The sequence below is a fragment of the Acomys russatus genome, chromosome 10, assembly GCF_903995435.1.
Source record: "Acomys russatus chromosome 10, mAcoRus1.1, whole genome shotgun sequence".
Lineage (NCBI taxonomy): Eukaryota > Metazoa > Chordata > Mammalia > Rodentia > Muridae > Acomys > Acomys russatus.
This window is the reverse complement of record NC_067146.1, coordinates 13,327,591-13,337,631: the sequence shown is the minus strand read 5'-3', so window position 1 is coordinate 13,337,631 and position 10,041 is coordinate 13,327,591. Positions and strand designations below refer to the sequence as shown.

Genomic DNA, 10,041 nt, shown 5'->3' with positions numbered 1-10,041 from the left:
TTAAACTTAAATTTTTAAACAATTCAAATTTACAAAGAGTTTTTTTTGTGTGAGGCTTCCAGTGATGAGAGAGGACCAAAGCCTGCTCTTTTCCCAGAGACCTCCACTGGAGGCCTGGCCAGCTCACTGTCTTAGCAAACTTTTGGGAAGGTCATTCTCCTGCCACTTGCAGTCAGGGCGAACGTACACAATCTGGGATTTTATTGCTGGTTTGCAGTCACCCCACAGTCCTGGACACCTTTCCTGTCCTCTTCCCCCTTTCCTGTTGTTAGCCGTCATATGCCTTGATGTCATTCCTGCCATTGTGAGCTGACAGGCCCCTCCAGCCCCGGAGGACATGCTCACCCATAAGCAAGCAGGGAGTTGGAGCTGGGAGGTGGGGGGAGCAGTGGTCCCACCAACACCTTGGAGCTGGGCTGGGTCTGTGTGGAGCCCCAGAGATGTTCCCTAGCCCATTTTTTTTTAAGAACCAATGAGCAAAATTAGGGGCCTCCCTCCTGCGGTCAGGGACCCAGGCCCTGGAGTGGGACTCGGAGTAGAAGAGGGTCTCCTTTGTCAGCTTATCCATTCTCCAGAATTCAACTTGTTCTCTGACTCGGTGGTGTTTGAGAGCACCTTTATCCAGGTACCTCCTGCACCTTAGGCATAAAGGTCTTCCCTTCCCTCCCACATCCTGTTCTGATGGTTACTTTAAAGATGGACCCAAGGGTGGGGGAGGCACAAACAAAGCCAGAGCAAACCTGAGGGTCTAGGTCCCAAGGTCACTTCCCTTTGTGGCTGTTACAGTGTGAAGGAAATCCCTGAAGACCACGTGAAAAGACTTAGAGTTCCTGGACAAAAAGGAAGCTTTTTTTTTTTTTTTTTTTTTTTAACATGTAGCCTTGGCTAGTCTAGAGCTCTGTAGAGCAGACTGACCTCAAACTCACAGATTCTCCATCCTCAGCCTCCTGAGTGCTGGGATTAAAGGTGTGTGCCACTACACCCAATTTAAGCATATTTTTTAAAGGATTTTTTTTTTAAAGATTTACTTATAAAGCCAGGGATGGTGGCGCATGCCTTTAATCCCAGCACTCGGGGGATTCTGTGAGTTCAAGGCCAATCTGGTCTACAAAGTGAGTCCAGGACAGCCAGGGCTATTACTTAGGCTAAAAAACAAACAAACAAACAAAAAAGAAATAAAGAAAGAGAAAAAAGAAAAAGAAAGAAAGAAAAAAAATTTTTTTAATTGTGTCTCTGTGCACATGAATGTACTGGCCTGGGAGGCCAGAAGAGGGCACCAGATCCCCCTGAAAGCTGGATTTATAAGTGATTACTAACTGCCTAACATGGGTGTTGGAAACTGAGCTTCAGTTCCTCTGTAAAATCAATAACACTCTTAATGGCTGAGCTGTCTCTTTAGCCCTGAAAGGAGCCTCAAGGATCTTGGTTTAACTGTCATCAGTGGTAACTGTCTAAGCAAGCTCCATCAGAGACCATGGGCCAGCAGTGCGTGATTACAGACACCCAGGGCATCCTCTCTGGACTTTGGGAGTTGAAAAGGGCTTGCCAGATGGCAGACGTCCTCTCCACTCTCTGCGCGCACTGCCGAGGCTTTGGAAAGCTTAAGAGTAGGCAGCAGGGCTTGAAAGCACCCAGGTTAAGGTGGAGAAACTGGACAGAAGGGAGGAGCTGATGTCAGGAACCCACCAAGAGAAAACGAAAAATGCCAGAGAGATGGTGGGAACCTTTCCAGGTGGGTCTAAGAGTTAAATCTGAGGCTATTACAGCAACGGACCACTTCCCACCATGGTGCCAGTTTGGGAAAACAGTGTCCAAAGTTCCCAGTGCTCCAATTCCCTGTGCTGAGGGGGCAGACGCCTATATTCCTGGGTTATGAATTAGCAAGCCTGGGGTAAGGGATCAGTAAAGTGGGATCCAGACTGTTTCGATTTCTAGTCACATCCCTCTTTATGTCTGGTACTTAGAAGTGGATTTGGTCTCTTCCTTTGATCTGCTCGCTCTAACTCTGAAGCTGTTGAGAGGCTCTGAGTGGGCCCTACATGACCGGGGACCTTCATGTGAAATGATTCACTCCTCGGTTGGTTCCACTTCCTCCTCTCTCCCCTGTTTTCTGCATCACTGTCACCATGCGGCCATCCCAGGTGGGACCAATTCCCAGCATTTGTTGAGCACTTTCAGTGGGTGTGGTCCTCTGTGTTGTGAGAACTACAGACTCTATGCCATGGAGCAGGGGCTCTAAGAAATGTCCCCTTTTCTCTCCTCAAAATCAGAATTCATTTCTCTTGAAGCGTTACTTGGCCAGGCTGGTAGGAATTAATTTCAGTCCTCCTTTGGGGGGAGGGTCCCTTGTCCTCAGTTCCCCCATGGGATGTACAGTCAACAGGGCTAGAACTCTGGGAGAAGTTATTTATGGCTCCTTGGCGGTCACAGCTTTGGAGCTCTTCTGCCCTGAGCTGAGGCAGTGCCCAAGTGACAGGCATCTACTGCCCTCTGTCCTGCCACAGCCCCCGGAGACTTGGAGAAACAGAAGTCCTTCTGATGTTTGAGGCCTGCAGCAAGCTGCCCCCTCTTTTCTGACAGAAGCTCTCCAGCCTCCCTCCACGGAAGCTTCCTGGTCTTTCCTTCTCCACAGCTCTTTTCATACTCCCTTTCTCCTGTCCAACGTCCATCCTGTCTTCCCTTTCCGGGCCGTTAGAAAGCTGCGCTGGTTTCTCTGACCCAGGGAAGGAAGTGTAAAATTTCCAATGCCACTCAGCTTTTTTCCTTACTAAACATCTCTCTGGTTTTTTGTTTCTTTGTTGTTTTAAGACAGATTCTCATGTAGCCCAGGCTACCCTCTAGCTCCACATGAACTCAAGAACGACCTTGAACTCCTGATTCTCCTGCCTCGGCTCCCAAGTGGCTAGTGTATTTTTTTTTCAAAGTTAGATGTGTGTTTCTCTACGCAAAGCAGTACAAACAACAACAGGGTTGTTGCTGTTCACAAACTTTATGTCTGGGTGTCTAGGGAGAGCAACAAAAGGGACCAGTAGCAGGAAGTGGTCTAGCTCACCAAGCTGAGGTAGCCCTGTCTGGAATCTGCGTCCTCCCTCCCCTAGTCCACTCTATCTCTGACCCATGGATCTGCGGCTGATTTCCAGGTCACTAAGCAAGGAACCTGGATGGATGCCTACGAAAGATCTGCCACCATGATCCTTGGAGTAACCTCTTCGGTGCCCTCCTTGCCACTCCCCAATGTCCTCCTGATGGCCAATGTCACCTGGCCTCACGGTCCATTTTCCACCTGTAGCACACCTGGTGCCCCTGTCATCACTCTCAGCAGGTAAAGAAAGGCTGGAGGGAGGGGCCGGAGCTGTGGGATGATTGGTAGGTATACGCATACTGAGCACGTGCACCTCAGATGGGAAGAAAGGGCAGCGCTCCCCATGAGATCTGCAGAGCCCATCCATCTCCTGGCGTGATGTACTTTTACTTGTACAAAGAGTGCAGCACTGTTCCTGTCTCCAGCTCAGTAGGTTTTTGTTTGTTTGTTTGTTTGTTTGTTTGTTTTGTTTTTTGTTTTTTTGAGACAAGGTTCTCCCAACGTAATCCTGTCTTTCCCAGAGCTCAATATATAGACCAGGCTGTCCTAGAATTCTGGTATTTTTTTCAGTGCAGATGCGGGAGATTTTCAAAGAGAAGATGGAGTTTTGTTTTTTTAAAGATAAGACCTCATAAAATTTTTTTTCTTTTCTCCCCCAGCATCTTTCTCTGTCTCTAACCTTTGGGAGCTGTATCTCTCCTTCTGCTATGTGAGTTCTAGAGACTGAACTCTTGTGATTAGGGCTGATAACGAACAAGCACCTTCACCCTTGGGGCCATCTTGCCACCCTGAAGATGGAGATATTAAAGTCAAATAGGACAATGAGATACTGAGATTGAAGAGAAGATATTGTCAACACATCTCAAAAAAGGGTGGCAGGGTGTGTTGGGAGAGATGACTCAATGGGTCTGAGCACTCTCTGCTCTTCCTGAAGTTCTGAGTTCAGTTTCCAGCACTCACAGCAGGCAGCTTACAACCACCTGTGACTCTGATACACATTTCTAACTTCCAAAGATATCTACACACTTGTGGTGTTAACACACACACACACACACACACACACACAATCTTTTTTTTTTTAAGTAAGAAAAAAGGTTTAGTGGTGTAGATCAGTTGGTAAGAGTGTATGCCTTGCACACACAAAACCCTAGGTGTAACACTGAATAAACTGAGCACAGTGGCACAAACTTGTAATCCCAGAATTTAGGAGGTGGAGACAGAGGTTCAAGGGAAATAAAAGAAAAACAGAAAGCATCACTCTGGCATATGCCTTTAATCCCAGCACTGGGAAGCTAGAGGCAGGCAGATCTCTGGGAGTTCAAGGCTAGCCTGGTCTACAAAGAGAGTCCAGGAAAACCAGGGCTCTGTGTAGTGGAGAAACCCTACTCGAAAACAAACAAACAAACATAAATAGGTGTGTGTGTTTTGTTGGGTATGAAACAAGCATGTGTGTGTTTGTGTCAGGGTGCAAGGCCAGAGGATGTGCTGGATGTCCCTGCTCTACCGTATTCTGTCTTAGTCCCTTGGGATGGTCTCTCGCTGAAGAGCACTGGTTTGGCTGGGCTCGCTGGCTGGTGAGCTCCTGGTGTTACAGGCCTGTATGACAATTCCTGGCTCTTAAAAAGCCAAGCAACAACCAAACAAACAAAAAACACGACCTCTGGTGATTCAAACTCAGGCTCTCACGCTTGCACAACAAGTGCTTTCATCTACGGGAGCCCCCTCCCCAACTCCCTGAACTTTTCCAAACCTCTATTACAAGATCTGGAGCGAGTAATTAACAACACTTATCTTTCCCCCATGCAAGGGTTCTGTGAGCACTAAGTGAGATATTCTGCATCAAGAGCAGTGGTGGTAATTGGCGCAGGCAGATCCCTTTTATTTAATATTTCTTTTGAGACAAAGTCACGTAGCCCAGGCTGAACTTAAACTCCTGCCCTCAGCTTCCAAGTGTTGGGATTTAGGCATACCCCCTCATGGGAGTCTTTACTAAACAACAAAAATCCTGCAAATAAATAAGAGGGGAGTCAGCCCCAGCAGCTACTCCCACTCTTGGCTCCCGCCGGCATCCTCCCGGCAGCTGCGCGGGAGGATCCGAAACACAAATGTCCTGCTTCTGCCCAGGATTCTCCCCCTAAAGTATGTGGAGCTCCAGATCTATGACCGGACCCAGCGCATCCTTCGGGTTAGGACAGTGACTGAGAAGATCTACTACCTGAGGCTCCACGAGAAACATCCGCAGGCAGTGTTCCAGTTCTGGATACGCTTGGTGAAAATCTTGCAGAAAGGTCTGTCTATCACCACCAAAGACCCGAGGATCCAGTTCACTCACTGCCTGGTGCCCAAGATACCCAACTCCTCCACTGAAGCAACAGTAAGTGGGGGCGCCCCCTCCAAGGCCTGCAGGAAAATAACAGAAACTGTACTCATGTACTCACATGTACTCGTACGCTTCCATATGCAAATGGACACCTGGCCTTTCATACATGCAGGTCCCTCAGCCATGAATCCACTCAATACCTTGGATCAGAAATATTCAGAGGTAAACGCCTGCTCCCTTCTCACTGTTCCCTGCACAAAATGGTAGAACAGCTAATTACATAGTACTGTGTTGTGTGAGGCATGTGCAAAAGCTATGCCATTCCAAATAAGGAGGCTTGAATATAGTGGACTTTTATATTGGAGGGGGGAACCAATCCCCATGGATCTGAGGGACAAATATGTATGTTACTAAATGCAATGTTGTTGATATTAAAAATACATACATTTTATCACGGACACTCCGCCTCATTGACCATCACTTCATCACCACAGTGGGAACACATTTAAATGTCTTTTTTTTTTTTTTCTGAGACAGGGTTTCTCTGTGTAGCCCTGGCTGTCCTGGACTCACTTTGTAGTCCAGACTGGCCTCAAACTCACAGCAATCCACCTGCCTCTGCCTCCCAAGTGCTGGGATTAAAGGCGTGGGCCACCACGCCCAGTTTGAATGACTCTTAATATGAGAAGTTAAAGGCGACATCTCAGATTTTCAGTAAATTCTGACATAGCTATATGTGCATTTATAGACTTTTATTCTTTCTGCATTTTTGTAAAGATGGGACGGCTCTCACTACAGAGCCCAGGCTAGCCTCAAACTCGAGATGCCCCTGTCTCAGCTCCCCTCCTCTTATTTTGGGTGAAGCAAGGCCTTCAGCATGCTTGATGCTAGACAAATGTTTTACCAGCTCTATCTCTGAATTTATTACCTTATTGTTTGTTTATTTGTTTACTGTGTGCGTATGCTGTTGTAGGAACAGATCTCCCTTGGTAGCTTAGGATGGGCTGGAATTCACTATGAAGCGCATGCTGCCCTCACACTTTCATCTCTCCTCCTGCCTTAGCCTCCCACGTGGTGGGATTGCAAGCACACACCACTACACTGAGCTCCTGTGGGCCATGAGGTTTTCTCGGACCTTCCTAGGGCAGAAGCACAGGTGGAAAGCCTGATAGAGAGTGCTCCAAATTGGAGATCTTAAAACTGAACTCTTTTCCTACCTCCATTAAGAAACAGGGGTTTGGTGTTCTGGTAATCTCTGGTTTTGGAGATCAGGGGCTCTAGGGTCCATATCTTGCCCTCTGGACAACATGGCCTCCACAGCACATCAAAGGTGCTCCCATTACTGGCCCAACAACTTTGTGACTTAATGCTTATAGAACAAGTCCTTAGGTGCTGTTGTGCAAAACTGAAGTCAGTCCCACAGAATCCTTCAAGTACCTGCTGGTGACAGCACAGATGCTCAGCTGGCAGCAGGGCCTCCTGATGTGCATTTCTCTACACAGCCTGAAAGCAGCCTGCCGACCTCCTCCCAGGCCAGCGAGACGGCGATGTTGCAGGCAGCTGAGCAGACCAGTGGCAGTCTCTTAGGACTCTCAAAAAGAAACCAGCCCTCAGGAGACAGGTGAATCCTGTGTTGTCAGTTCCAGTATCTGTTGCCGCCTTAGCCTAAATGCACAGGTCCTATGGCTCTATCAGTCTATATCTCTTTATTCTAGATAGTTAGCCTCATGCCTTTGTCCCCTAAACTTGGCTTCAAGCTTATGCTCGAAAACAGGTTCTGTGGCTCTCAGCATGCAAATGTCCACTTCGTTGTTTTCATATGGTAGATAGGCAGTAAAAGGAATGGGAAATGAGTAAATTAATCCCAAGAAATGTGAGCTAATGAATCCGTTAGCTACTGACTACAGGATCCCAACTCACAGAGGTCTCCGGGATGAGGCTCTGCTTAGCCTTCCCTACCTCTTGTGTAAAATGAACATTGTCCAAAGACTCCACCTAGCTCCAAGTTTCAACTAATTCCCCTAACAAGCAGTCAGAGGCTGAACCCTTGGCAGGGCAAGTATAAGCTGCAGGCTATCCTCCACATGAAATTCGATTTTTTGAATCTTTGTGATTATTTTCCAGTGGGAAGAGTTGTTGTTTTGTTTTGGGGGGTGTGTATGTCCCACTATAAAATCTGTCTTTCTGGACAGTCCCTATAGCACAAGGCACCCCCTTTTAGAATAGAAAAGTTGGTCCTTTCAGATTGTAAAAACAGCCTCATTTTTGAAGTTAAAATGTCTGATGCCTAATCATATCTTCTTGATACCTTCAACCAGCACCTTCTCTCCTCTCCTCCTCTCCTCTCCCCTCCCCTCCTCTCCTCTCCTCTCTTCCCCTCCTCCCCTCTCCCCTCTCCTCCTCCCTTCTCCTCCTCTCTCCTCTCCTTCCCTCCCCTCCTCTCTCCTCTCCTCTCCTCCTCTTCCCTTCTCTCCTCCCTTTCTTCCTTCTCATATCCCTTCCTCTTTCTCTCCTCACCTCTTCCTTTTCCTCCCGTCCCCTCCCCTCCTCCAAGAGTTGGCTACCTTCTAACTCCTGATCCTCCTGCCTCCACCTCCCAAGTGCCAGCCTGGAACCCAGGGCTTCGAGCACGTTGGTCAGACACTGCTCTATCTGTAGAGCTACGTCCCCAGTTTTGCCCCCTTTGTTTTGCTGTTTGCTTGTTTGTTTTGCTTTGTTTGACTCAAGATTTCATTCTATAGCTCTGAATAGACTTGAGCTTGCAGTAATCCTCCTGCCTCCTGCCTCAGCCTCAAAAAGCACATCCAGAGGGTTCAGGCTCAATTCCCATACTCACATGACAGCACACAACTGCCAGTAGCTCTAGTTTCAGGGAATCCAACAGGCTCTCTGGCCTCCTCAGGCACCAGGCGCACAAGTGGTGAACAGATATGCATTAAAACAGCACACCCATACACATAAAAATAATAAAAATAGTCAGTTTTTTCCCTAGTGGGAGACAAAGTCATCATCTTCTCTTTCCATTTCCTTAAGTTGATTTTTCCTTTTAGGAGCTTTCCTGTGTTGTTTTGTTGTTGTTTGGGGTGTTGTTGTTGTTGTTTGAGAAAGGAGATGACCTTGAACTATCGATCCCTCTGCTTTTCAAGTACGAGATTACAGGAGTGTGTTAACAGACTGCCAAATTGGCTCCTGTTTGCTTTGGATTTTTTGTTGTTGTTGTTGTTATTGTTTCTTCAGTTGTTTGGTTCTGTTTTGTTTTTGAAACAGTGTCTTACTATTTAGCTCTTGGAACTCACAATGTAGACTAAGTTGGCTTTGAACTCACAAAGATCCACCTGCCTCTGCCTCTTTGGTGCTGGGATTAAGAGCATGCACCACCATGCTCTGACTGTTTTGTTTTGTTTTGTTTTTTGTTTTTTTCTGAGACAAAGTCTCACTGTGTAACTCTGGCTGGCCTGGAACTCAGTCCTCCAGCAGAGAAATACAGCTCTTAACCACGTAACTGCTCCAGCATTTAAAAAATAGTTTATTTAAGCAGGATTTTTCTTTCTTTCTTTTTTTTTTAATGTGTATGGCCATTTTGCCCATAGTGCCTGTGGGGACCAGAAGAGGGCATCAGATCCCCTAGAACTGGAGTCACAGACAGTTTAATGCCCAAGCCAGGCCCTCTGGAAGAGTAGCAAGTACGCTTAACACTGAGCCATTGTTCCAGCCCTTAAGTGGATTTTAACGATTCCTTCCTTCTTCTCTGTTGCTTTCTATGGTCTGGGCACCTCTGGACTCCCACAGACACTCCGGTTCTGCCACCGATATAGACAAGTCCAGCAGCTGCAAGACTTCCTCGCTGGTGGTATCTTCAGTTAATATGCCCATGAGAGCCACTTTAACCCACAGCCTCTGGGAGCAAGACAACTCAAGTGAGATCTTTCTGCAGGCTCCTGTAGCCAGCTCTCTAGGAGAGAACTTTCTGGGACCCTAACACATAGCCGGACCCGGGTGTCAGGCCTGTCTTCTATGCATTTGCTCCACCTCCTATAGTGCTCTTCCTACAGTGAGCCAAGTAACCGTGGGAGAAATGAGACGGTGCTTATGCCAAGTTGCTCCTCTATTTCCACCAATAAACCTCCAAGGGAGTCCTCGTTGTGGCAGGTTGTGTTCCGGGGAGGTGCTGGGCTGCCGGGGGAGGACTGGCTGGAAGTCACAGCTGACTCCTCAGAAAAAATAAAGAGGGAAGCACTGTGAAACCGAAACGGGAGTCACATCGTGGTTAAGGAGCCAGGTGGTTATACGCTTTTACCAGGTTTCCAAACCTTACCAGGATAAGCTTCTGCCTCCTAAACCTATTGCATCCTGCAAGCCACGTTTTTCAACCTATGCTGAACTTGTAAACCCCTCACCCCTTTGCCTAGCTAAACTCCTGAGCACCTGTGATGACTCCCTTCCAGGTTCACCTGCCTCACAGGCAGCCTTGAGCCCTGAGTCCCCAGCTCTTCTGTCCAGGCCAATGCTCTCAACAGCTGTTTTCTGTTAACCCTAATCCATCTCCCATAAAAAGGACCTCAAAAGCCAGTGAGGGTCTACTCTCCGACACCCCAACTTAGGGGGAGGCAGTCGCCTGGCCAGTCCCTTGTGCACTTCT

General features: G+C 47.6%; 1 protein-coding gene across 1 annotated transcript; it reads left to right on the top strand.

Annotated features, from left to right (window-relative positions):
- Positions 1 to 222: 222 nt before the first annotated feature.
- Garin1a (golgi associated RAB2 interactor 1A) lies at positions 223 to 9,491 on the top strand. Its single transcript, XM_051151560.1, has 5 exons — positions 223 to 625; positions 3,099 to 3,322; positions 5,207 to 5,456; positions 6,905 to 7,023; positions 9,192 to 9,491. Exons 1-5 carry the CDS (start codon positions 473 to 475, stop codon positions 9,379 to 9,381), a joined length of 936 nt encoding a protein of 311 aa, XP_051007517.1. The 5' UTR covers positions 223 to 472; the 3' UTR covers positions 9,382 to 9,491.
- Positions 9,492 to 10,041: the final 550 nt, after the last annotated feature.